Source organism: Micromys minutus, assembly GCF_963924665.1.
Source record: "Micromys minutus genome assembly, chromosome: 19".
Taxonomy (NCBI): domain Eukaryota; kingdom Metazoa; phylum Chordata; class Mammalia; order Rodentia; family Muridae; genus Micromys; species Micromys minutus.
In genome coordinates this window covers 20,566,631-20,594,620 of record NC_137954.1, presented here as the reverse complement: position 1 = coordinate 20,594,620, position 27,990 = coordinate 20,566,631, and the positions used below count along the sequence as shown (strand labels likewise).

Genomic DNA, 27,990 nt, shown 5'->3' with positions numbered 1-27,990 from the left:
ATGGGAGATGGAGGGATCAAACTTCTTTGTGGGACTTCAGCTGATATCTATTGATACACAGTGGTTCTTTTAGGAAGATGGACACTGGAAGTCCAGTCTTTCTACAGTAACACAGTTTTTTTTTTCTTTTGACATGATAGCTGGGGAATTGTTTAAAATGTTCAAATTTGAGGAAAATGTCTAAATATTACTACTTGGAATTGAGAACCAGAGAATAGAAGATACCACCTGGGATATGTACTTAGTAAAAAGATGAAGCTAAGAACTGGTATTAAGGGGCCGCAGTCCTTTAACCAGGCATCTGGCCCAAGAGGGGCAGGTTACTGGACAAGCAAAGATAGAGGAACATGGGAGTCAGAAGGAAATCCAGGCCACACTAACAACAGATAGGGTCTCAGGAAGAAAGGGCCAACCGTCTAAGCAATACCTGATGTGAAGAAACGGAGAAGCTATGAATGACTAGTAGGTTATAAAGAATGACCAGTAACTCTGATAAAGGGAGTTTCATGGGAGGGAGGTCAGAGGGTTCCTCTTGGTTGTGAACTTCTGACATGATCATGGAAACAAATATCTAGTTGTGTCTTTGAGGGATTATTTCGATTCAGTACACTGAACTGGAGAGATCTTGTAAATACAGGAAATAAGATTCCAAGGGTTAGAAATCTGGGCTGAATCAATTCATTCTCTGATTCCTGACTGCTGATATCATGTGACCAGCCACCTCATGCCATGTGACCAGCCACCTCAGACCCTGGCCACTGTGCCTTGCCCATCATGATGGATCACACTCTCAAATGTTAGCCAAAATGCCAACCTTCCTTTTGTAAGTTGGTTAAGAAGTTGTTCTTTATTGTCCTGACAATATAGCGAGGAACCAATGCACACAGTAGCTCCAGTGTGGCCAGAATGACAAGAATAAATGGTATTGTGATGAGTCTGCATTTCCCCATGTTTCTCATGAGAAAGCAGGGCACTGAGACAGAACATGGTTAGAACCTAGCTCTCCCAACAAAGGAAAAGTTTTTTTAACTGATATGAGTTATTTCAGGGCATTGTTTAGGTAGATAGACACCATTCAAACATCTGTAAGAGTAGTAGAAACACATACCTAAACCTGAGCTTAAAACTGCTCTTAATTAGTCTATTTTAAAACCCTTCTGGTTCTTTGACCTATTTAATTGCACTATATAACTTGTAAATTACTAAGACATTAAGGTTTGGATTTAAATAATGTATGTTTTTATTGTGACCTTGTTAAAAAAAACAGTAAAATTATGTTTTGATATATCTGTTTTTCCTAAAAATATAATTCATAATTAGCATTTTCTGCACTTATACAATCTAATTAATTATTTTAATATTAAGCTATAAAGCAATTATTCTAGGTCATGATTCTCAAGAAAAAAAATAGGATTTTATTAAATTATAGATTATATAATTTTATATTACTGGCAAATTATATGCATAGCTATAAAACTGGAGGTTTTTTTACTTTAGAATTTTTCTAAAACAATGTGTTGGTTTACTTATTGCTTTCATCTTAAATTATATCTGAGTCAAATCCTGTAATTTTTATGATATCAGAGTATCATGTGTGTGTGTGAGAGAGAGATCTGTTCATCAGTGTCTGTTATAAACAGAGAGTAGATAATTCCTCACTGAACTGTGACCAGAGATAGTGTACGTAGAGCAGGTGAGTCTTATCTGCAGTGCTTAGTGAAAGATTCTTAGTATTATCTGTATAGCTGTTCTTTTCAGTATTAATGGTCATACTACCACTGTTGTTATATTTCAAAGTTAAAAAAGCTATCAACTAGTAGCTTAAGAAAATATCCCACTGATATTAATTGACAAACAAGGGTGAAATTAACTCTTGATCAATGAAAACGGTGTTTCCTTGATGCCTAAAAGAAAGCATGCCTAAAAAAAAAAAAAAAGAAAAAAGAAAGAAAAGAAAAGAAATTCATGCCTAAAAGAAAGCATACAACAAATCAATAAATAGTTTACTCCAGTATTGAACCTGGGGTCTCATGAAGGTTATTCGAATGCGCTAAAACTTAGCTACATCTCTAGCCATGGAAAAGTATCTTCATTACTTATTTTATGTTAAATGTATATACACAGGCGAAAGTTTCCTCATTTCTGTGCCACCACACTCCATTTTATCCTTTGAGAAAATGTCTCTCACTGAAATTGGAACTAGGCTGGTGGTCAGAAAGTCACACACTTCCTGTCCTTGTACCCCACAGTCCTAGGATTACAGGAGCTGGTCATGACCAGATTTGTCCATGGATGCTGAGAACTTGAGCTCAGGTATACATACTTCCACCAAAAACACTCTTAACCACACAGCCATTTTATCACACCTTTTAAAACTTTGTGTGTGTGTATGTGCGTGTGTGTGAGTGTGTGTACACTTTTGTATGCAAATGCACTTGTAGAGGCAAAAGGATGATATGGAGGCTGAGGGGGAAACCCTCTGAGCTGGAATTAAATGTGTTTCCAGAGAGCCAGCTTCTAAAGTGTGCCCTGGTGTCTGAATTCTGATTATCAGAATTGCACAAGCAGCATTCTTGAACACCAATCCATCTCTCCGGGTCCCTCATACCCGGGGAAACTATAGAAACACTAAATATTATGTTGAAATTATATTTTATGGCTAGTTGATGACCGGTAGTTAAAACAGGGTAAACAGGAAGAGTTGATAGAAGAAAATAGATTGGAACCACAGCAATACAAAGCAAGGAAGAAATGGTAGAGCCAGGAGCAGAAATGAACAGACTGCCAATAAAGCAGACAACCCCTAAACGAGTTGTCCCAGAGCAGCAAATTGATTTAAGTAATCCTTAGATTAACCACCATTCTTTCTACTGGTTCACCTTTCCATTGCCTAAGCCATAAAGACAGAGCCTTCTCTCCTAATAAAATCGCTAGCAAAGATAATGAAATTTCTCCCTGGGCTGCACTACTGGTTATGGGGCAGCTGGCTTTGTTGTGCTGGAAATAACATAATCGGAAATCTGGATTCTTGTTTTTGACAAGCCATCCATTTCTCTCTTTTTTCTTTCATTAAATAGAGGCTTTCCTTTATTTTTCTTTAACTTCATAAGTTCTTACCTGAGCAACTCCTTCTCTCCATAAAGCATGCCAACCGTGTTGGCTATATCTAATTGCCTGAGCTCAATGGTCATGCCCAGCAGCTACTACAGAGCCAACGTAGGTGACAATGAAGAATCAAATGGTTTATTACCAAATGTCTTTGTGAGCCAAGGTTTTTATTATAATGTAATTAACTATTAATTTATGAGATGAAATATGAGTATGTGAAACAGAATTGTTATCAATGAAAACTAAATTAACATGAAAAGATGGGAAAAATCATCCTCTGAGAGAGCCTGGGATTCTCCTTTTAGAAAAATGAAACTACAAGTTAAAACTGTGGATGCTGATAGCCTTACTAATGCCACGGCTGTGGGTTTTTCCCAACAAACCTATGGCTCTCCCACTGTTAATGACAAAACTTACATGATTCATTGACAAAGAAAAAGAATGTTTGCCCTTCTAGCACCTTCACTACTATGGACTGCTGTTCATGGCACTAGAAGGTACTCTACGTGCTACCAAAGGACAAAGGTAAATACCAACCCGGCTGTAAAGGCCTCAATCTAAAATTGTGAGCGGCCCAAAAAATATGATGGTTCAATGGCAGCACAGTTTGTGGAAATGACCAACTGGTATCTGTTTTGAATTAAGTACCATTCCAGGAGAAGAAACCCTTAGTTGGCACTGCTGAATAGCCAAAATCTTGAGACTAGATATGACAAGGACTAAGGACAAAAGTCACATATTACTCTTCTGCTAAAAAAAAATCTTTTAAAAAATTACTCTAGGGGCACAGAACAGGGCTCGGCCCATCTGCCACCTGGACCAGCAGTTCCCAAGGTTAAGGCCTGGAGAAAAGGAGATTCGAGCAGCCAGGGGGCAGAGAGATCTCTGCCGAGTGTGCATGGAAAACGCAACCCTGCCCTGCCTGACCCAGGGACCATGAATCTAGCATTGGAACCTCTGTTCCCACCCAGCGGCATTGGAACACAAAACAGGGCTCGGACCATCCGCCACCTGGAGCACCGGAGATCCAGGGATAAAGACCAGGTACAAGGGAAAGGCAAGAACATATCACTGACAACAAGTTGGCAAGAGGAAAGCGAAAGAGCATATCCCAATGAAACCAAGACAACCTGGCAACACCAGTACCCAGATCTCTCATCACAGCAAACTGCAGAATGCCAAGCACTCCAGAAAAAGTAGACGCAGACCTAAAATCATACTTCAGAATGATAATAGAGATCCTTAAACAAGAACGGGAGGAAAAGCAAAAAGAATCAGAAGCTTTTAAAGAAGAAACAAGAAAAACACTCAAAGAACTCAAAGACTAGAGGAAAACAGAACCAAAGAGATGAAGGAATGGAAGAAGGAATTTAAAACGGAAATTGACACAATAAAGAAAACACTAAAGAGATAATCCTAGAGGTAGAACACCTAAAAAAGAAATCAGGAGTCACAGAACCAAGCATTTCCAATAGAATACAAGAGATGGAAGAGAGAATCTCAGGGGCCGAAGACAACATTGTAAACATAGACAAAACAGCCAGAGAAGATGCAAAAACCAAAATCTCCTAACTCAAAATATCCAGGAGATCCAGGACACAAGTAGAAGACCAAACCTAAGGATAATAGGAATAGAAGAGGGAGAAGAGTATCAACTAAGAGGCACAGTAAATATCTTCAACACAATCATAGAAGAAAATTTCCCTACCCTTAAGAATGAGATGACCACAAGCATAAAAGAAGCCTTCAGAACTCCAAATATGTTGGACCAGAAAAGAAATTCCTCCCGACACATAATAGTCAAAACACCAAGTGCCGAAAGCAAAGAAATAATACTAAAAGCAGTAAGAGAAAAAGGTCAAGTAACATATAAAGGCAGACCAATCAGAATCACACCCGATTTCTCAACAGAAACTATGAAAGCTAGGAGAGCCTGGACAGACATCATGCAGACCCTAAGGGAGCACAAGTGCCAGCCCAAGCTGCTATACCCAGCAAAACTATCAATCACCATAGATGGTGTGACTCTAACTAAGCAAGTAAAGGACCTGTATGACAAGAACTTCAAATCTCTAAAGAAGGAAATCGAGGAAGATCTCAGAAAATGGAAAGATCTCCCATGCTCATGGATTGGAAGGATCAACATTTTAAAAATGGCCATCCTACCAAAAGCAATCTATAGATTTAATGCAATCCCCATCAAAATTCCAACCCAGTTCTTCATTGAGTTGTAAAGATCAATGTGCAATTTCATCTTAAATAACAAAAGACCTAGAATAGCGAAATCCATCCTCAACAACAAGAAAACATCTGCGGGAATCACTATCCCTGACCTCAAGCTATATTACAAGACAATTGTGCTTAAAACTGCATGGTACTGGTACAGAAATAGGCATGTGGATCAATGGAATAGTACATAAAATCCAGAAATGAGCCCTCACATATATGGTCACCCGATTTTTGACAAAGGAGCAGTAAACATTCAATGGAAAAAGGACAGCCTATTCAACAAATGATGTTGGTCCAACTGGCACTCAGCGTGCAAAAGAATTAAAATAAACCCTTTCATATCTCCTTGTACAAAACTCAAGTGTAAGTGGATCAAAGATCTCCACATTAAACCAGATACACTGAAACTATTAGATGAGAAAGTAGGGAAAACCTAGAACACATAGGCACAGGAGAAAATTTACTGAACAAAACACCAATGGCTCAAGCTCTAAGGTCAAAGTTTAACAAATGGGACTTAATGATATTGCAAAGTTTCTGTAAGGTAAAGACATTGTCAAGAAAACAAAACAGCAGCCAACAGGATGGGAAAAGATCTTTACCAACTCCACACCAGATAGAGGCCTAATATCCAAGGTATACAAAGAACTCAAAAAGCTAGACACCAGAGAATCAAACAACCCTATTAAAACTGGGGTACGTTCTCAATTGAGGAATATTGAATGGATGAGAAACATCTAAGGAAGTGCTCGACATCCTTAGCCATCAGGGAAATACAAATCAAAACAACCCTGAGATTCCACCTCACCCCAGTCAGATCGGCCAAGATCCAAAACTCAGATGACAGCAGATGCTCACTAGGTTGTGGAGAAAGAGTAACACTTCTCCACTGTTGGTGGGGTTGTAAACTGATACAACCACTCTGGAAATCAGTCTGGGGATTCCTCAGAGAATTGGACATAGTACTACCTGAAGACCCAGCTATTCCACTTCTGGGCATGTACCCCAGAGACACTCCAATGTACAACAAAGATCATGCACCACAATGTTCATAGCGGCTCTATTTATAATAGCCAGAAGCTGGAAAGAACCCAGATGTCCTTCAGTAGATGAATGGATACAAAAATTGTGTTGTTTGATTCTCTGGTGCAGTCACTGATAGTGGGACGTTAACCCCAGAAACAACTCACAGACTGTGTGAAGTTCAAGAAAAAAACAAAACAAAACAAAACAAAACAAAATAAAAGTCATGTTCAATCCTTACACACCAAGAAAACGTTGACTAATTCCAGGTTACATCTTGTTTTACATGTACTTTTTGTTCATTGTAACTAGTAAGACCTTAATATAGAGTATCAAACTTTAACAAAAAAAAAAAAAAAAAAAAAAAAAAAAAGCCAAGCACTGACACAATTGTATTTGTATACATTTATGCAAAAATGTTTAAAATTTTTTCTTTTATCTTTGTTTTTTAAAATAAAGTTTAATAAATAAATGAATAATTAAGTAAAGAAAAATACTTTTATAGAAAATAAAAAAAGGAAAAGTAATAAAAAGAAAAAATACTCTAAATGACATTCTACAGTATTAGATCAGTCCCTTGCTCTCCAATCATCAGAGAAGCTTTCTGTTGAAGCAGATGGGATCAAATACAGAGATTCATAAGCTACCAATGTACAGAGAGTGAAAGATTTTCCTAAACTCGATGTATGCATCAAATTCCTCCACCTCTGGCCTCAAGAAGCCCATGGAAGAAGAGGCATTAGAGTAGGAGCTAGAAGGGATTGAGTACACCAAGAGTAAGCATGCTTTCTGAACAGAGGACTAATGCACACGTGAACTCTCACAGACTTTGGCAGCATGCACAGTCTGCATGAGTCTGCACAGAATGAGGTACTAGAAAGCAGTGGAAACACACCCTCATCCTTAACCCAGAAGCACTCTCCAATTGATAACCTCTTGGGAATGAGAATTCAGTGCCTCCAAGCGAGTCTTACTGGAGGAACAAGCCACTCTTAAGGGAGGCTGAATACCCGCATAGTCAACAAAACCACTCAAGTACGCCTTTAAAGAGTCATGTCTCATAATGCTGAATCAGGGCTTTCTTTTCTTTCTTTCATTTTTTCCTTCTTTATTTATTTTCTTTCTTTCTTTTTTCACTTTACAGACCTTTTGTGAGTATATTATATCTTCTGGTTTTGTGTTTTTTAGATTCCTGTGTGTGAAAACAGTTGTGTCTTTGTGCTTATATGTGTTTCTTGTGTTTTTTCTTTGGCTTATTTTCTTCTTTACGTTTTTTATTTTTCTTTTGCTTATTTCAACTTGCTTTTGTTTTATTTTATTTTATTATTGTTCTTTTAGATGTCTGTTTGTTTTTCAATGAGAAAACAGAAACATTATGGATTTGAATTGGAGGGGAAGTGGGAAGAAACTCTGAGAAGTAAGTGAAAGAATATATTGTAAGAAAAAAACATTTTCAATAAAAGCAAAAAGAGAACTCAATACATATATTGTCTCTAGAACATAGACTCCTGGACATTTGTTCAAATAGGAATAAGTCTTCCTAGAGAGTGGTTGTCTATTATAATTCTCTGTCTATCATCAAATCAAATCTGCCTGTTTTTGCCATTGCCTGGGCTAAATTGTGTGTACTAGAAAAAATTCTTAAAATCCAATTCTAAAATTATACCCACTGATGGAGTATAAGTAAAATATGTGAAAAGAAAATAATTATATATTTTAAAATAAAATTGTGAATGGTGAACTATTGGTTTGGCTAATGCTAAGCAATAGGATACAAAATCATATCTAGTTAAAAAACATTGCATGAAAGTTATAACCATACTTTCAAAGATGTACATATTCACCAGTGCTGCATCTCCAGACACCTAACAACTCTCACTAACCCACTGCTGAGCGGCCCAAAGAATGAGCCTATTGGAACTTACCTGAACTGTCACAATCATGGACTCCAAGTCTTGATAGACACACACAGAGACACACACACTCACACACACACACACACACACACACACACACACACACACACGGCTGTATGTCCTAATTTAATTAGAAACATAAGGGATGAATGCATATTTTTATGATTCTCATCAAATATTAATAGAAATTTTCAACTCATTGACTTATGGGTTGAGATCATGTCATTAAAATCATATCTATTATGCTATAAATACTTAAAGCATCATATATAACATTGTTGTTTTTGAGATAATGCAATAGTATTCACATATACATGTGCATATATATACACATAAATGTACATATATGTATATACATATGTATGCATATACCATAATGCACCCTATATATATGTTATATGTATATATAAATATATATATATACACCATGTGATATGTATGTATGTGTGTATAACTATGTGCTATATATTTATATGTATGTATATATGCACATGTCACATCACATATCATAATATCATCAAAAGCATCAGACATTCTTCAAATGACAAAGAGAAGAACAACAGGTGAAATATATGTAATTACAATACAACAACATGTTACTCTTGCTGAAGAAGTTTATGAAAAGTGACAAATCTTTTTCCTGAATATGATTTTTACCCAAATTATATATTCTTGAGAAAAAATTCCTTATACAATAGATTATATGTTAAAATGGAAGGATGTGGTACTATTCCTCTAAGCTATAATTAATATCTATGATTATTGACAAAAACTATTTACTGAAGTTTAAGTTTTCCAAAAAGTCTTGTTTTGTATTTACAGATTAGTGACAAGAATATTCTTCTCAAAAAGAAAAAAAAAAGAAACCCTACCAACCTTATCAATGGCAAAAGATATAAAAGAAGTACATTTTATATATGTATAATTATAAATGTTCAGCCTCATAAAACAATTATATTTTAATAATGTGGTATAATTATTTTACTTTAAATCAATGTACCTACAGATCATAAAATTATGACTTCAAAAATAACAAATTAAAAATTACATTACTCAAGAAGTATTTTGCTAGAATCAAGAAAAAATTAAACTCTATGGATTCTCAAATCTTGGGTTTAAAATAATTCTTGGAATCCCTTTTAAATTCATGTGTGTTCTTGTAAGTTGGAACTATAAGCTCAACAGTAATAATTACAATAATGCACTTAGTCTACACTGCCACCAAGTGCTTAAACCAATTAACTTGCAATGTTCCAGAGGCTATAAGCAGATTCTTTCTTTGCTGTTGAGAAGCTAAAGTAGCTATTCGCACACAGGGTAAGAGCAAATCACATAATCTATGATTAGGAAAAAGAGCACCACAGTTTAAACAGGACAGCAAGATCTCAAAAGCATTAATAAAACTTTCAGAGTCCTACCAGCTCACTGGGAGTTCATGAAGTCTGAAAATGTTGTTTAGCTTGTAGTCAAATTTTGCTTTATAAAGCTTTTCTGTACATGGACTCAGGTTTGGATCCGGTTGCATATCTACAGGAAATTCTGAATCCTGTGGAGGGGGACATGGGAATAAAGCTCTCCATTAGATATCCATAACACTGCACACGTTGATATTATCTCATTTAACACTCAGTTCTAACAAAACTATTATAGACTATTTACTATCAATTCCTCACATCCCACTGCAACTTTGGAAAATATGCAAGAAAGACAAAAATTAAATTAAGGTATTTATTTGCTTTTATAGCTAAACTTAGCTCTAAGCTGAAGCATATTAAAAATTACTCAAGTGCCTTCCTTTGGTGGAGGAGGTGAAGTATAATGTAATGTCTTATATGATTTCTCAATTGTCATCCTTTGATATTCACTCAACCTTGACATCAATTTCACTCTAGCATTCAAAGCCCAAGGATTCATGTCGTAAATATGTCCTATGCAAATGATATGCCTATACTTCATGGATAGGAAAATGACATTGGCTAACAGGTTAATGATAGGTTCTTTTTTTTTTTTTTTTTTTTTTACTAAACTAACATTTTGGAAAAATTGGATTATTTTAAAGGTATTTGCCAATAGTAAAAAGATTTCTGTTAGACATGACAAGCATTAGATCACCTCCATCTGTCAGTTAACCCTCTCCCCATCACACAAATGTTATCAGACAAGAATGTACGCTCAGTGAAGACATGGTAAAGATAGGTATTCAGAATCCTTAATGGCTTATTGATTAACCCTTTAAAGTCATACACACACAAGAAAACAATTTTATAGTATTTATTTCCTAAAATTGTCATTAGAAATGGAGCCATTTTATACTCAATCATTTATTCAAGTCATATTTCTAAAAGCCACAGTCTTTCAAATAATAATCTTAGCACAGTCAACCTATCAGTGAACAAATCCAGTGACAGTTCATGCTCTCACAGATGCTGCATTCTTATGGACTCCTTTTATCATGAGAGCTGAAAAACAGTAACCAACTTTTGCAGGTGGTATTGTTTTCTAAATAACAAAGTAATACGTATCATTGCAGAATATATAAAAATTTCACACATTTCATAACATTACATAAATAAAATAAATAACTAGTCTCACATTAAGGCATAGTTAATGTCTTAGTCGGGGTCTCTATTCCTGCACAAACATCATGAACAAGAAGCAAGTTGAGAAAGAAAGGGTTTATTCAGCTTACACTTCTACATCGCTGTTTATTACCAAAGGAAGTCAGGACTGAAACTCAAGCAGGTCAGGAAGCAGGATCTGATGCAGAGGCCAGGAAGGAATGTTGCTAACTGGCTTGCTTCTCCTGCCTTGCTCAGTTTGCCTTCTTATAGAACCCAGGTCCACCAGCCCAGGGAAGGCACCACCCACAATGGGCTGGGCCATTCCACCCTTGATCACTAGTTGAGAAAATGCCTTACAACTGGATCTCATGGAGGCATTTCCTCAACTGAGGCTCCTTTCTCTGTGATAACTCCGGCTTGTGTCAAGTTGACACAAAACCAGCCAGTACAGTTACTATTCACAATTTAGGTGAAATATTTAATTTCTTCACCTTAGTTTCTATAAAGTTGGGAGCCTGGTTTCTTTTCTCTTTGACAATGATTTTTATTATTGTTTTGGTTATTATTGAAAAAACCACACAATATATATTGATCATGTTTTCCCATTCCCAACACCTACAATATTCTCACCATATACCTACCCACCTTAATTTATGTTCCCTGACCCCTTCCAAAAAAAAAAAAAAAAAAAAAAAACAGGAAAAGTGCACATACACAAACACAAAACCGCAAAAAGAAAAATCAAAACAAACAGAAAGACCAAAAAGATAGAAAATGTGAGCTAGGAAGCAAAATGGAACAGAAAGTTCCATTTGTATTGGCCATGTACTCCTGAACATGGGAACGCTCCTAAATCATAGTTCATATACCCAATGAAACTTCACTGGAAAAAAAATCTCCCTTTCCAGTTTATATCAACCACAAATAGTTTCTTGGCTAGCAGTGGGTCTCCATGTCCAGTTCCTCCTCTCAGGACAGACCCAGCTGGCTTGAACTTGTGGAGATCTTGTGCATGATAGCTCAGTCTTTGTGACTCCATACATACAACAATACCATTGTATATGGAAAACACAGTTTACTTGTAGTCATCCATCACCTCTAGCTCTTAGGATCTTTCTGCCTCCTTTTCTGCATAGATCCTTAAGGCTAGAGGGAAGATTTTAGAGAAGAAATTACATTTAGGACTGTGCTCCAAAGCCTCTTTCTCTAAACATTATTCTTCTATGGATCTCAGTGTTAATTTGAATATATTTCAAAAATCTTCTTTGATAATTTTTGAAAGCACTGATCCATGGATATGGAAATATGACAATAGAAGTCATTTTATTGCTATTTTACTTTAAAAGACTAATATTATATTTTCCCCATGACTATGTATGTTCTATCTAATCTCAGGTTCTGCACCACTTGAGCAAGATCAAGTATTGGTTCTATCTCATGAGGAGGTCTTAAATTCAATTATTTTTTTAAAGTGGTTGGTTACACTCATGTCACGTGTACCTCTATTGTACCAGTCAGTATATCTTGTAGGCATGCCACTATTATAGGTTGCACAGTTTATAGCTGTGTATGTTACCTAGTGAGCAGGAGCAATTCTAAAGACACCAGATTGTGTGTGTGTGTGAGTGTGTGTGTGTGAGTGTGTGTGTGTGTGTGTGTGTGTGTGTGTGTGTGTGTGTGTGTGTGTGTGTGATGACATAGGTGTTATCTGCATAAATAGAGCTTTACAATCTGGTTGTAGATAGTAACTACTGGCCTTGGAAATAACTTGTATTATTTATGGATTTACATGGGGTTACTTTGGCCAATGAACAAACATGCTGTAACTTATTCTAGGCACTGGAAATTTCATTTGGTGGCATAAGATGTCTAGTAAATGCATTGACTCTCTTTGAATTTGGTGACTCCATTTATATTCATTTCATATTTGTATATTTTAGGAAGCATTTAAATAATAAGTTTCCATGTGGTTTTTCATATTGCTTTTAGTGTTAGTTGACCTCAATTATTTCTTCTTTTGCCCCTCTCATTTTTCCTCTCTGTTCAATCCTCCTATTCCAGTTTTGTCTTTGTCTCTCCATATATGATTATGTTCTTTCCCCCTTCTTTCAGAGAGCCTTTCCTCCCAGCTAGTAAGTTAGCTGATCTGTGACTATTGAGATTATAATACATATGTAGAAAGAATAAAAGCTAACAACCACATATAAAACATACAATGTTTACATTTGGAGGTCTGGCTCTTCAATTTGATTCAACTAATCAACATTTCTCTTTTAACACAAATATAATTCTATTTTTATTACTATAGCTCCAGAACATTACTTGAAATCGGAGCTGGTGATATCTCTAACATTTGTATTATTCAGGAATTTTTAGGTAATCCTGGCTTTTTGTGCTTCTATATAAAGTTTAAAATGTATTTTCATAAGTTTCTGTGAAGCATTGTGTAGTAATTTTGATGGGGATTGAATTAAATCTGTAGATCATCTTTGATAGTATGGCCATTTTAAAATTATTTACTTTAACTATCCAAGAACATATGAAAGTCTGCCTATCTTCTGGTGTCTTCATTTATATGGGAAATTGTATCATTCCTTTTCTATTTATATCCCCTTGGTATCCTTCTGCTCTAGTTTAAACTCCAAATTATATTGAGCAGATACAGAGAGAATGGATAGCCTTTGTCTTGTTCCTCATTTTAGTGTAAATACTTTGTGTTTTATAGGTTTATGTAGGCAGTAACACTGTGCAAACTGCTTTAATTATGTTGAGGTGTGCCTTTTGTATGCAAGAACTTCTATCACAAAGAATGTTGTGTTTTGTCAAAGGCCTTTTTTTGTATCTAATGAGAAAGTCATGTAATTTTGTGTCACATCTGCTTATTTGGTGAGTTAAGGTTATCAATTTATGTATGTTGAACCATCATTGAACCAGCATGATCATGGTATTATAGGGTTTAGTTTGTAAGTGTTTTGTAAGAAATTTTGCATAAATGGTCATAAAGAATGCTGGTTGATAATTTTCATTTCTGGGAATCTTTTGTGGTTTTAGTATTTAGATACTTCAACATATGCTTCACCGTGTTTATAGCAGCCTTGTTTATAATAGCCAGAAGCTGTAAAGAACCCAGATGTCTTTCAACAGAGGAATGGTTACAGAAATTGTGGTACATACAGACAATGGAGTACTACTTAGCTATTAAGAACAATGACTTCATGAAATTCCTAGGCAAATAGATGGAACCAGAAGCTTTCATTTGAGTGATGTAACACAGTTGTAAAGAACACACATGGTACACATAGTACACATGGTATGCACTTGCTGATAAGCAGAAACTAGCCCCCAAAAGCTCTGAATAGCCAAGAAAAAATTCACAGATCATATGAAGCTCAAAAAGAAGGAAGGCCAGAATGTGGATGCCTCAGTCCTTCTTACAAGAGAGAACAAAACACTCATGGGAGGAAATACAGGGACAAGTAGAGGTGCAGGTATTGAAGAAAAGATCATTCAGAGGCTACACCACCTGCAGCCACCAAACCCAAGCACAATTGCTGATGCTAAGAAGTGCTTACTGGCAGAGGTTCTGCCAGAGTCATACTGATACATTGAGCATGCTTGCAACTAACCATCAGACTGAACATTGGGACTCCAATGAAGGAGCTAGAGGAAAGCCTGACAGAGCTGAAAGGGACTGCAACCCCATGGGAAGAACAGCATTACGAACCAACCAAACGCTGCAGAGCTCCCAGGACTAAACACCAACCAATGAGAGCACATGGAGAGACCCATGGCTTCAATTGTATATGAAGCAGAGGACAGCATTGTCTAGCAGCAATGGGAGAAGAGGCCTTTGATCCAGTGAAGGCACATTTTCCCAGTGTAGGGGAATGCCAAGGTGCTGAGGTGCAAATGGGTGGTTGGGAGAGGGAGCATCTCCATGGAAGCAAGGGGAGGGGGAGGGGTGATGACAGTAGAAAGAAAGGGGGATAGCATATGAAATGTAAATGCAGAGATTATCCAAATAAAGTTTTAATTTTTAGGTTTAAATAAAACAAAAAAATAGTTTAAAATGTTTCTGTAGCTTATATTTTCAAAATAATTTCAGGAGCATTGGTATTATTTCTTCGAGGGTTTGGTAGAATCTGTACTGACCCTTCTTAGAGGGAGACAGTTACACTTTTAACTACAACTTCTATTTTATGGGTTACGTGACTGTTTAAATTGCTTGTTTGGTCTTCATTTCACTTTGTTTTATTTGTTTTTATTTATTCCTCTTTCAAACAATAAATTATGACCATAGCCTCCCCTCCCCCACCTTCTCCCAGTATCCACTTCACCTCTCCTCTCCCTCAGATCCACTCTTCATCCTTTCCCTTCAGAGAAAAATCAGGGCTTCCTGTAATATCAACCCAACATGGCATAAGGAACAGACTAGGCATAAACCTCATTATCTGCTGAAGAAAGCATCTCTGATTGATAACTGGGCCAGACTCCAAATGAGTATAGAAAACTCTTTTCAGTTGTGTTTGAGTCTAGCCTAGGACTTTGAGCCATCCAGCTTGCAGATCCTGAGGATCCAGGTAATGTTGGGCATGAGCACACTTTCCTGGCTGTGTTAAGTTATTAACATGAGATCTTTCCAGTGCTTTTAATGGAGGGACTAAATGCTATGAACTTGCATTTAATAACCACTTTCACCAAGTCCCATAGGTTTGATATGTTGTGTTTTCATTCCATTCTGAAAACATGTTAATTTCCCTTTTTATTAATGTCTTGCACATTTTCATTCACTAGTGAGTTTTTCTGTTTCTATGAGTTTTTATACTTTTCTGTTACTGTTCATACCCATCTTTAATACATAGTGATGAGGCAGGGTGCAAAGCGTTATTTCAATTTCCTTATGTCTGTTGAAATGGTTGGCATTTTAGTACATGCTCAATTTTGGAGGAAGTACCATGAGCTGCTATTGAGAAGAAAGTGCATCCTTTTGTGTTTGGTGAAATGATCAGCAGGAGCCTTTGATTTATGACACTATTTGACTTCAGTATTTCTCTATTTAGTTTTGTCCACATGATCTGTCTATTGAAGAGAGTGAAATATTAAAGTTTCCTATTCATTTTAACTAATCTCTTTTATTGTTGTAAAATTCACTATTGCTCTCAGCTTAGTTCCAATTCTTTATTCATCCTGAAGTTTCCATGTAACACTATCACAGACACATTTTTATGTGACCCATCAGTCTGTTTTATAAAAATTATGAATATCACATTTCGTATACTATTCTACTATCTTTGTCTCCTTTGTGGTATTCAATGTGTTTAACAGAGCTTTCTCTATAGAAAACACTACTGCATTGATTACTTTTCTTAAAGCACAAGCAAGGCTTCAGAAGAATAAATAATTCCAATGAAGCAAATATTGACAAAAACGATAGCTCTTCATAGCCATCTCTTCAGAAAAGCTGTATCAATTCATATTCCTACCCATCTTACAGTTCTGAGTTAACAGTGTAAATACACAAATGCATAGTGCTGTGTTAACAATGTATATATACATATGTATGCACAAAAACCCATTCCTTAAAAATATATGTGTCAATTTCATGAGCACTGTTACTGAACTACACAAATATAATAAAATAGAACATTTAAAAAAACATTCTTGTCACCTGTTTCTAAACTCACATAAAAATGAGAATCTGTAACAATGACTAAGAAGTTATTTGAAAGAAGTTTTAGAGAAACTATCAATATCTAGTTATGGCAATACTGGGTCAACAGGCATCCACTCACAGAGACAAAACGGAAGGTTCAAGATACAAGCATTCCAGAAAATATAAGCCAACAAATAGTCAGGCAGAACCAGGGAGGTCAATGTAACAACACAGGAATAAAGAGTGCATGGAAGACAGAGGAAGCAAGCAAAGCTTCCAACTACCCCTTCAAGGCCCCAGCCACCACCAATGCATTTTACTGAAAAGCTACAACAACAAGGCAAGCTAAGCTTTCAGAAATATGCTTCCGTAGCTAGTGGCTCTCAACTCTCTCACTTAAACTCATCTCACATCTTGAATTAAATATACCAGCCCTCTCCATCCCTATCTAGCTACAGTGTGAACCGAAATGTACAGTTAGACAAGCATGTATTGGTCTGCCTTACACTGTGTAGAAAAAAAACCTTCTGGTAGTGTGCTTCAGTTCTTCCTTAGACTTGGGTTGATTGGCAGAGCAATGTCAGTTGAGACAGACACACATACTGAAGCAAGACCCTTCGGAGGGTATAAATTGGCCTCACCAGACATTGACAGAGGCTGAGCTAGGCTTTCTTATAGAGCTAGCTGTGCAAAGCTTGTGGGTCTCTCATCTTCACTGATGTTTGCTTCCCTGTGAGAGGCACAGCTGAGAATTTCTCCTGGGAACCCTATGCTCCATCCTTCTTGTGCAGAGGCTGAGGCCTGGCTGTCTTTGCTAGGTAGTGCCACTGCTGCTGAGTCCTGTTTGCTGTTCTGACTCTACTGAACCAGACTGCTGTTCTATCAGTGAGGTGTTTGTGAGTGGATCGAGCTGCCACTGCTGACCTGTGACTGAACTTCTGATTTCCAGACAACATAGATGGGAGTTGCTCCAAAGAACCTTTCTAAACAGACCCACTTTCCCGGTTATCTTTCTTTTCCATTACCTCTGATGGGTAGTGGGCTACAAGGGAGGTTAATGTCATGTTCTCAGCACTAAACTTTTCAGATCTGGCTGGAGGAACAATACTTGAGGTGAACTTCTAAACGCCACATCTGCATGCATATACGTACATGCATACGAACACACACATGTGCAGTATACATATACAAACAAAAAATATAATATTTAAAAGCTAGAGGTGAAATGTGTAAAGAATATTAAGGTGAAGAGATTAGTAATAAAACTATCAGAACCGAAAGCATACATTTGTCAGTAGCTCATATATTATAATTATGTAAATAGAGAATTAGATCTGAGTAGATGTAATTTTATTACTGGTGATTATGACTATGTTGATAGGATAAAGATAGATGGGTAGATACATAGATGGGTGGGTAGGTAGATAAAACTCAAAAGCAAGTTGGAATAATGATGAAGAACTATTTCTATAGATGACTACATCTGATAAGTAATAAAACTAGATTTCATATATTCAGTGAGAAAACTGAAGATACAATATAAGAAAACTCTCCTCACTCTAGTATCATGATAAAATATGTAGTAAAACAGTGATGTAAAATATTTTAAACTACATTGTGTTCATAGATATATAAAATACAATTTATTAGGTTGAATACTTTGTGGACTCAGAGTCTGTCAAATGGTTTTGTCATACATCTGATGAAAACTGACATAAATATTTAATTCAATTCAAACCAAATTTTTAATGTGAATTTGGGGCTTTGCTCTTATAAGTGTTATGTTTAACAATCAATCATGTTGGAAAACTGGTAGATCGCTGGCCACTTACATGAATTTTTAAAAATTCAACATTAAAAGATTAATGTTGTAAGATATAATTTATTAAAATGAACTAAATTGAAATAAATTTTAATGAGACATTTCTTTTCTTTTATTAATCTCCCCCCCCCCCGCGCACCCTGAGGAAGATAGTTACCAGAGATAAGAAGTATCCCTGAGGTTTCTGTGCCCTCATTATTTCCTTCATCACTAAATTGGTCCATTACCTGCTGGCAGGCCTCACCCATCACTACCTGAATGACTGACAGCTGACATTATCAGCAAGATGCTTGAGCTAATTGGCATGCACAGGTTCAGTTAGAAAATTGCAGTGTGCCAGAAAAAGCATTGCTTATATATTTGTTTGCTCTCTTGACCTTTATTTTTGTTTACATTCTTGAGGCTTCAGATGTTAGGAAAAGGCAGCGCATTTTCAAAATGCTGCTTTCTCAAATGCAAGCATGTTTTAGTTAAATCCTAAGCATTCTTTACAGTTTTATTCCGTGTTGCCTGAAATAAATGGGCATTAATATGTTTTAAAGCTATTGCTAAGGCATTCCTTATACTGATTCATATCAAACTAGGCTGAGGCAAAAAACAATGGGAACAAAGATAAAGTAGACAGCCATAAACTATACTTGAAAACTCTACACTTTGTCAAATTTTAAAGTGTATTTCTAGACTTAAGTGCCTATTTGTCCTATAAACTAGCAGAATAGAGTTCTAAAATCTTTTTTTATTTACAAATGTAGTAAATTATGTTAAATGTATACTTAATATTTATAGCAATTTTCCTAAAAGGAACTTACTGTTTTAAGAAACACTTATGGGTACAACTCCCTGCCAACCAGTTTTCACTATGCTGGGCTGTGCTGTGCAGGTTACCAGGGAGAAAAGGCATTGATGGTCTTACCCAGCTACAAACCCTATACAGTATAAAAGGAAGCTGCCAGGCAGGATGTATCCAGTTGTACAATTGTAGTATGACTATTATAGGGATAAACAACTGATCTCTGATTGGATTACAATACATCTAGTATTGGAACTAACAGAAAAACCACATCAGGGGAAGCCATGGCCCTAGGGAAGAACTTAATTCAGTTGTTTGGATGAGTTGACAGTGTTAAGTTACCTTTTAAATACATATGTTAATATCCATGGACAATTTCATTTAATCCCAACCAGATTGTTATCTTTATCTAGTGAACAGTGGTTAAAAGCATATGTGGAAGTTGAGTACTCAGCTCTGAAAAAGATATTCACACAATCCCTTCTAAGGCTGGGAGTACACTGCACAAGACGAGCAGAAAATCTGATAAACCAGAGATTAGAAGGAATGAAAGGAGGCCATCTTTTGAGTCACCCATAGCCATTAAAACCATAAACTCAAAATGACTGGGAAAACTGTATTAGATCTGAACAAGGAGACGACAAAAGGAGAGGGTCAGGGAGACCGACCCCTCACAGCTGACCTATTTACAATAGATAGATTCAGGGCTGGGAGGGCATTGCCTTTAGCTCTACTGGGTAGTTCCTCTCTACTGGTTACAAGATAGGCCTGGTTAAACTAAATGAGCCAACAAAGAGAGCTTATAGTCATAAATCTGGGGACAAGATTGGTGGAGGGGAAGGGACAGGACTAGCAGTAAGATATTATTGAGTAAGGGAAAGTAATCATAATAAATTATATATATATATATATATATATATATATATATATATATATATATATATGAATTTTCCAAAGGAATAAAAATTTATTAAAGATTTTGGGATACTTGTAAAAGTAACACCAAAGTAGGCATCTTAAAACATTAACTTCTAAAGTTAAATATGTAGATAAGTTAGTGGATTGTTTTTAACATGGTTGCTATGTTGGAAAATATTTGGGAACTGATTTCCATGCATCAACATTAGTGTTTATCATAGAACTGTCCTCTGGTTAATGCACTAATATTACTCAGGAACCTTCTGGAGATTATCAATTCCCAATCCCACCTTCACCATACCAAGGTGTGGCCTAGGCCAGACAATAACCAGCTCCCAACAGTTCTTCGGCCAGCTCTCCAGGCCAATACGATTCTCCCTAAAGTTCCAGGATCTCCTCCTCAGCAGCCCAGGCTTCAAAATCAGCACACCTGGCTAAAGAGACTTATAGGTCATAATGGTTAAGGGTATGGAGCATGTAAAAAGAACCGGGTGAAAGAAATAAATGTGGGCCATTTCATATCATAAATAATCTTGACAATATTAAAATGGTTGTATTAATAAAAATGTAATACCACGGGATTTGGATGAGATCTCATGTCTTTCCATTTTTAATATCACTGAAGTACCATCAAAATAATGTAATAAAATATTAGTTACTCAAGAATTAAATCGAAAGAAATCTCACTGTTGTAGAGGAAAAGGGGCACTTCAACTCTTACCATATACAACTATATTGACAAAACTAACTTCACTTTAGAGTGTGAACTAGTCATTAAATTGAGAATAAGTAGGAGAGACTCAAGCCTTTCTGTGTATATCTCTAATCAGTATTAAAAATAATTTCTACTGCTTAATGACTCACATATACATGTTAAATACCAACAACCATTCTCTATCCTGAGAGTCATTTGGAGAAAGATGTACATTAAATAGAAGAACCCCCACAAAGCTGTACAAATAGCCACCCGGTGGGTTGGAACACTCGACAAAGCTGTACAAATGTTGCTGAAATTTTAGTTTGACCTGGAAACTTCACTTCCTCCTGGCCCCACAGCTCCAGAACCACACCATTATTTTTGTTTCTAATGGAACTCCTGATAAAAGATCCCTAAGGCCTGCCTTCCACCTCACCTGCAGAGAACCATTTGACTCCTCTTAAAGGACACATGCTAGTCTAGAGTCCAGAGTTGCTAAGGACATGCTCCCTTTGGCAACTTCTTGAACTGGAATAGTCAACTTGCTAGGGTTTAAGGATGAGAATAAAGTAGAGACAGGCATGATGAGACTGGGTCATGTTATTTCCAGCACTGCCACATCCTGTGGGTTGCTCTTCATTACAATTTTACATATTAGGCAAATATATACTGTAATAGCTTAATCTATTCCCTGATCACATGGATTAACTATGCTCAGTAACTCAAAATCAGGGCAGAAGGCTCAGTCAGTAAAGTGCCTCCCTGGCCAAAGGAAGAATTGAGTTTGATTCCCAGAATTGATGTAAAAAAGATGGCCATGGTTCAGTTCTTGTGCTGAAGGAGAACAGAAGTCCTGGGGACTTCTGACCAGCCAGGCTGGTCAGGTTGTGAGCTCACATTCAGAGACAGACCTTGTCTCAAAATATAAGGTAGAGCAGTGTTGAGGGCTGGACTGACCAACTGAGGCTTCCCCTTAGGCCCCGAGGACCTGGTGTGTAGTAAAGAAACACAGTTCCTTCTCTGAAACCAGGAATAGGGCTTGGTAGAATCAGTAAGTGCCTGGTACAGGGTCTGGGGATTCTGAGCCTAGAATCTTGAGAGGCAAACTCCTCCTACACTATGAGTTCCAAGGCTGCTGTGAGCTCGGTCTGTAATGTTCTTGTGATACCCTGCATTCCCCTTGTACAACATTGCTTGATTAGCTTCCTGCTGCCTTTGTCTAGTGTCTCCCCTAGAAATAGTACATACGGTGTCACAATTCTTAATAAGTTTGCTGGGCATAAGACAGCTTGTGCCAAACTTCCTAATCCCAACTTTATCTTCTCCATCGTCAATCTATTTTAACTTCTGATCCCCTGGTCCTCTTTCTCTCTGAAGAATGACTTACTGGTCAAGAACAGAGAAGCAGAGAAGCAATAAAGTCTTGCTTGCACATATTGCCATACATATGTTTATGTGTACATGCACACACACACACACACACACACATACACACACACTGGGGAGAGGTATATATATATAATCCTATATTCAAAATCTCAGCCAATTGCTTTCAGTATTGTTTTGTTACACCATACTGTTTTTCCTCATATTGGATTTTTTAATCAAAGACTGGTTGTTTAAAATACATCTTTTATTTAAATTGCCTTCTTAAATAGAATAGGCATACTTGTAATGGCTAGATAATATTTGTAATATAGTTGTATATATTTTTATTCTTGGGTAACCTTTAAGAACCAGTTGTGATTATTTCTTCCTTTCTCTTGATTCCCTGTCCTGTTTCTTCTAAGTTGTTCAGAAAGAACAGCATTTTCAGTGTACCACGTTGGTCCAGTATTAGCACCTTCTACTCCAAAACTCTTAGGTTCTTAGTCACACTTTGGCTCTAGTGAGACCCCTACGTCCTTTGCTTCCTTTGGAGGTCTAAGACTGTTTTGCACAATTGACGTCTTTATCATACTCAGTAGTAATTATTTATATATGTACTGACAGTTAAAACTATATATAAGGAAAAAATGAAGACTATTATATCTTGCTCATCATACAAAATAAAAATAAGAGAAACGAGAAATCATGAAGTAAATGATAACTTTATTTTATTACGTAAATTTTAAACTTCTGAAATAAGAAAGTCAAAAGAAAAACTGTCAGAAAATTGTGCAGTAATAAAGATTATCCATTTATAATAAAATTATATAAACTTAGATTAACAAAACTGAAGATTTTCCAAGAAAACTGGCCCTAGTAATGTAAATGCACACAGTACTTACTGGCTATTACCTATGACACAGTCAGCCAGCACAAGGGCTCAGTGCCACTGAAAAAGGTACAGTTTAAATACAAACCTAAATGTTATTTGCAAATTTGTAATCTGTGAGTTGTAAATGAGAAAATGGAAGACAAATGATTTCAGGTATCCACATGCGCTGAAAATGAGAACATAAATTGTAATAAATGTGAAGAGACAAATTAGCAAATATGCGTCACACATTTTTAATTTTCGTCAAATTCTAAGGATTTTAAACTTTTCTTCTTGGTATCTTCCTTGAACCAATTATCATCCAGTAGTGTGTTGTTTAGTTTCCATGAGTATGCATATTTCTTGTAGTTTCTAGCACTGCCTGTATTCCACTGTGCCAAGATACAATGCTGGTTGTCATTTCAATTTTTCTATATTTATCGTGACTTGCTTCATGTCCTAATATGTGGTCAATTTTGTTTAACTCCAGAGTTTCTCTGTTGAGGTTTAATTTTCTAAGATTACAATCATTTAAAGAGAATGGAATATTAAAATCACTGACTGTCGCTGCATGGAATAAATGTGGTTTTAGATCTAATGGTTTATATTTTATAAAATTAACTGTCCCTGTACTTATATTATATATCATTATATATCATCATATGTTATATACTATATATTAGTTTATGCTATATATCACATAGTACATATCTATTACATTTTACATATATAAATCACCTACTATTCATTATTTATTGTATAATATATCTTTTATTTTATTATACATATATAATTGATTATGTATTATGTGCTATATATTTACTACGTTATGCCTTATATATTGTATTCTCTATATCACTTATCACATATTATATAGTGTATATATAACATGTTTATTTAGTATATGCTATACCTGTTGTTATAATTTATATGTTTTGTTGTATATAACATTATATATAATGTGTTATACATTGTACATTATGGATTATATGTTCTACATTATATATTATAAGATTATATATTATGTTATATATTATGTTACATATTGTATGTTCATTATATGTTATGTGTTGATTGTTATTATACAGTAATTATATATTATCTTTTATATGTTATATATTTACTATATACTACATATTACATGTCCCTATTTTGTGTTATAATATCCTGTTGATGTATTTTTCATTTAAAAAATATGAAATATGCATCCATATCTCTTCTGACTAGTTTTGTGCTGATATCTATTTTGGCAGATATTAGGACAGCTTGTTTCTTAGTCTGATTTGATTTGATTGGAATATATTTTTCTATCATTTAAATAGACTGGTAGAGTATATTTTTTTAGAAGCACCAAAATATGAAAACTGTTTTCTCCTACAATCTGTTTTCCCTTTTGGTTTCAATAGTTTTTCTGTGTATAATACTATGGGCAGACAGATGTGGTCTTTGGGACTTGCAATCTTTCCAGGCTTGTCTGGCTTTACACTGTATGTTGGTGAACTGATGTTCTCTAACAGACCTGCCTGAGTATATGACTTCAATTTTATTTCTTGCAGCTTTCAATACTCTTTATTTGAGTTTGTAATATTTTAACTATACCATGTAATGAAATTTTTGTAACATGTAGTGAAAAAACATGTAGCTTTCTTTTTTGGTATTGTTTTTCTGGTGTTCTGTGGGCCTCTTGGGTATCTCTTTCTTTAGGTTTGTGAAATTTCCTTCCATAATTGTACTGAAGTTATTCTTTATGCTGCCAGCACTTCAGTAAAGAACTTAGATCAAGTTCCTCCTTATGATGTGGAATGCTCCTGAGTATCAGCTTGACAGGGCAAATGGAGGTTTCTAGTTGGGCAGTGCCACCTGGGCAGGGTCCCTGGCTTGAGAAGTCTGACAAGTGAGAAGTTTTAAAAGGAGGGAAGTGGCCTAAGAGATTACTTTTATCAGTAACACAATTTCAAAAAAGTATGTGCTACAAAATTTTCAGATCAATTTGCTAAGACACATACTGTGAGGTTAGTTATGAACTTACTATAGAGAGATGCTAGAAAAACCTCAATTCCAGTCAAAAGAAGTCAATCAACTGACTTACAGAACACTGCGAACTCATATGTTAGTGTGAGCAATTCAGGAAGAGCACTGAGAGACATGCAAATGTGGAGACTCAATGTAAAGGACATATTAAAACACATTTAAAATATACAGTTGTACACATTAAAGGAATGCAGTCCTGGATCACATGAGAACATATGATCAATGGAAGAGTTAACATACAATAGTAATCTCTTTTAATTATTCTTTTAATCTTTTATTAGATATTCTCTGTATTTACATTTCAGATGTTATCTTCTTTTCCACCAATCCGAGCCCTCTCACCTCCCATTGTCTCCATAAAGGTTTTCCCTCTCCCAACCACCCTCTCCTACTTCAGCACCTTGGCATTCCCCTACACTGGAAAAACGAGCCTCTACTACATATGCACCTGGAGCCATGGGTCTCTCCATGTGTGCTCATTGGTTGGTATTTTAGTCTCTGGGAGCTGTGGTGAGTTTCATTGGCTGATCATTTTGTTCTTCCCTTGTAATTGTAATGCAGCTGGCAGATTGCCAACATCTTCCCTGGTCTCATGATGCAGTAGCCATTGATGTCCTACAGAGTAATATCTTCCCCGGGTATTTATGGTTAAGATGCTATAAAAAATACAGCTACCATGTTATCAGTTGTATCAATGTATGCAGCATGCAGCTGGACATAGCACACAATTCTTGGAAACAACAACAAGTGACTTTGACTTCCTGAGTTTTTGAATTACCTACATTATACTTTTATTGATGAGTTTAGAGTGTTTTTCTTTTATGAATAGAAATGATTTCTGAGTGTCATGACAGACATGACTCAGCCTCAGACATTTCACGCTGGCTGAATGTCTCAAGACATCAAGCAGTTCCATGGAGTAGCTGACTTATGCGCCCTGCGTCTGTCCAGGAATGCATTACCCTGCCCTCATAATATCCGACTCCCTTGAGTTACCTCTATCAGAGTGTGCTTCTGTTCTTAATAATGTGTGTAGGTCAGGGTAGTAACTAAGTGATTCCATATGGTTTATATTTTAGTTTTAATTCATTCTTGCCTTCTTGACTTTTCTATGAGAAATTATAATATCTTAAACATTTTAGGAAACATAATGTTTAAATATCTCTGGTTCAGAAAAAAAACTTATTTCAAAGACTGGAAGCACATTTTCTAACTTCATGATTTATCCATTTAACATTCTTTTCCCTTTAGCATAAATGGCTTTTACTACTTGATTAACAATATAGTTCTTGGCTCAACAATTCTATGCTCTAATCACAGCCAGGTTTCCTCATATATTAAAAAATATGCCCAAACAGTATTCAAATATTTAAAACTATAAGTTCCACTGATGGTCCATATTAAACACGAACATGATTAATTGTGCATGCATTCCAATTTCACATGTTAATAAAAACAACAAAGGAGAAGGCTGGGGGGATGCTTTGTCTGGTACACTACATGTTGTGTGAGCAGGAGAGCCTGACTCAGGGTCTCAATACCAGGCAAAGGCCGGGTGTGGTGGTCCATGTCTGCATCCACATCAACAATGCTTGCCATCACAGCAGACACAGCAGGATACGTGGACTCCACTGTCCATTAAGTGGGGCCATGTGCTTATGAGCTTCATTTAGTGACAGGCATGTCTTGAAGGATAAGATGGAGAATATTTGGCATTGGCCTTTTGGCCTCCACATGTATATGCATGGATGCACACATCACAACAAGCACATGCAAACACACACACATATATACACACAAATAGCAATGAAATGAATCATGCTCATAACACTAAATGCTTTTAAACAGTTTTTTCTTTCTATTAAATAAGATTCAGCTTACAATCTGATTCTTGAACAAACTCACCCAGGGTCAGTAAACAAACCCTGAAGTTTTCTTAAATTGAGAGCTATGGCTACCCACAAAGGTCAGTGTTCTGCCATCTTGAAGCCAAGTGTGGGATAGCCATTTGTTTTACCTCACTAATTGTCAAAAACATGGGGCTACTTCTGGTTCAATGTCAAGAGTCACCTGAACAAGTGTACCATTTCTTGGTGCCTGTCCGCTAGTAAGAAGGCAAGTGTCAAACCCTTCCAAACCAGGCTATTTCTCAAGGAAGCTATAAAGAGCAAAACTCCACTGCTAGACCAACAGTGGCCATGAAGCATGTGAAATATATGCTTTGCTCTACTGAGGTAAAGTTGGGTGAGGTATTTATGCAAATACTAAAGTTTAAACTGTTGCAAACAAGATCATACAGAGTAAGCAGCTGGATTAAATTTTAAATTCTGCTTCCCTGACCAAATGCTTTGATCTGATCCATTACTATTTTTAATCCACAAGCAAAGTTTGGTTGCCAGTGATCTGGTAATTCCTTACCTATTGGAAGTCACCACAATGAGAGACCTAACAGAGTTACAAAGCCAAGAATCATGCCTGCTTCCTCTTACACAGACCTTTCCTGAGCAATGGGAATGAAACCCTGATTCTACTGCATTCCCTTCTGAAAATACAAAACATACCCAGTGGCTTCCAGCTCACCACACATGTCTGAGGACAGCCAGTGGACAGAGTTCCTGTTTCTGGCCTGGTGTGCACCATATTTCTAATTCTTTGGAAACTAGCCCTTTTATTTTCATATTTTCCAGGAGCAGAAATATTAGCCAAGCAAATTGAAGCAGTACTTCAGCGTGCTGGGGGCCATTTATTCAGCATTTACTCATTGTTTGCAGGTAGCAATTAAACATATAGGCATTTATTTTATAATAGGTCTCTAAATAGTGTCAGTTCACTGCTATGAAAAATGATTACAACAACATTGCTGATATTATTTGGCAATAAAAAAGTATTAATTGAAAGATAACAGAATCATAAAAGGGACAATTATCAATAAAGGGCATAACATGTTTAAGAAAGTAAAGCTGTTCTCCATTACCAGCTACTTTGGAAATAAAGATGTCCCAA

General features: G+C 36.2%; 1 protein-coding gene across 1 annotated transcript in view; it reads right to left on the bottom strand.

The window, feature by feature from the left end:
* The window catches only part of SPAG16 (sperm associated antigen 16), a gene marked incomplete at both ends in the record, with an annotated part of 827,025 nt that overhangs the window by 706,243 nt on the left and 92,792 nt on the right, over nt 1–27,990 (bottom strand). The window contains one exon of the mRNA XM_080932901.1: nt 9,695–9,822. Coding sequence (XP_080789027.1) covers nt 9,695–9,822 — 128 coding nt within the window. The remainder of the gene's footprint in view (nt 1–9,694; nt 9,823–27,990) is intronic.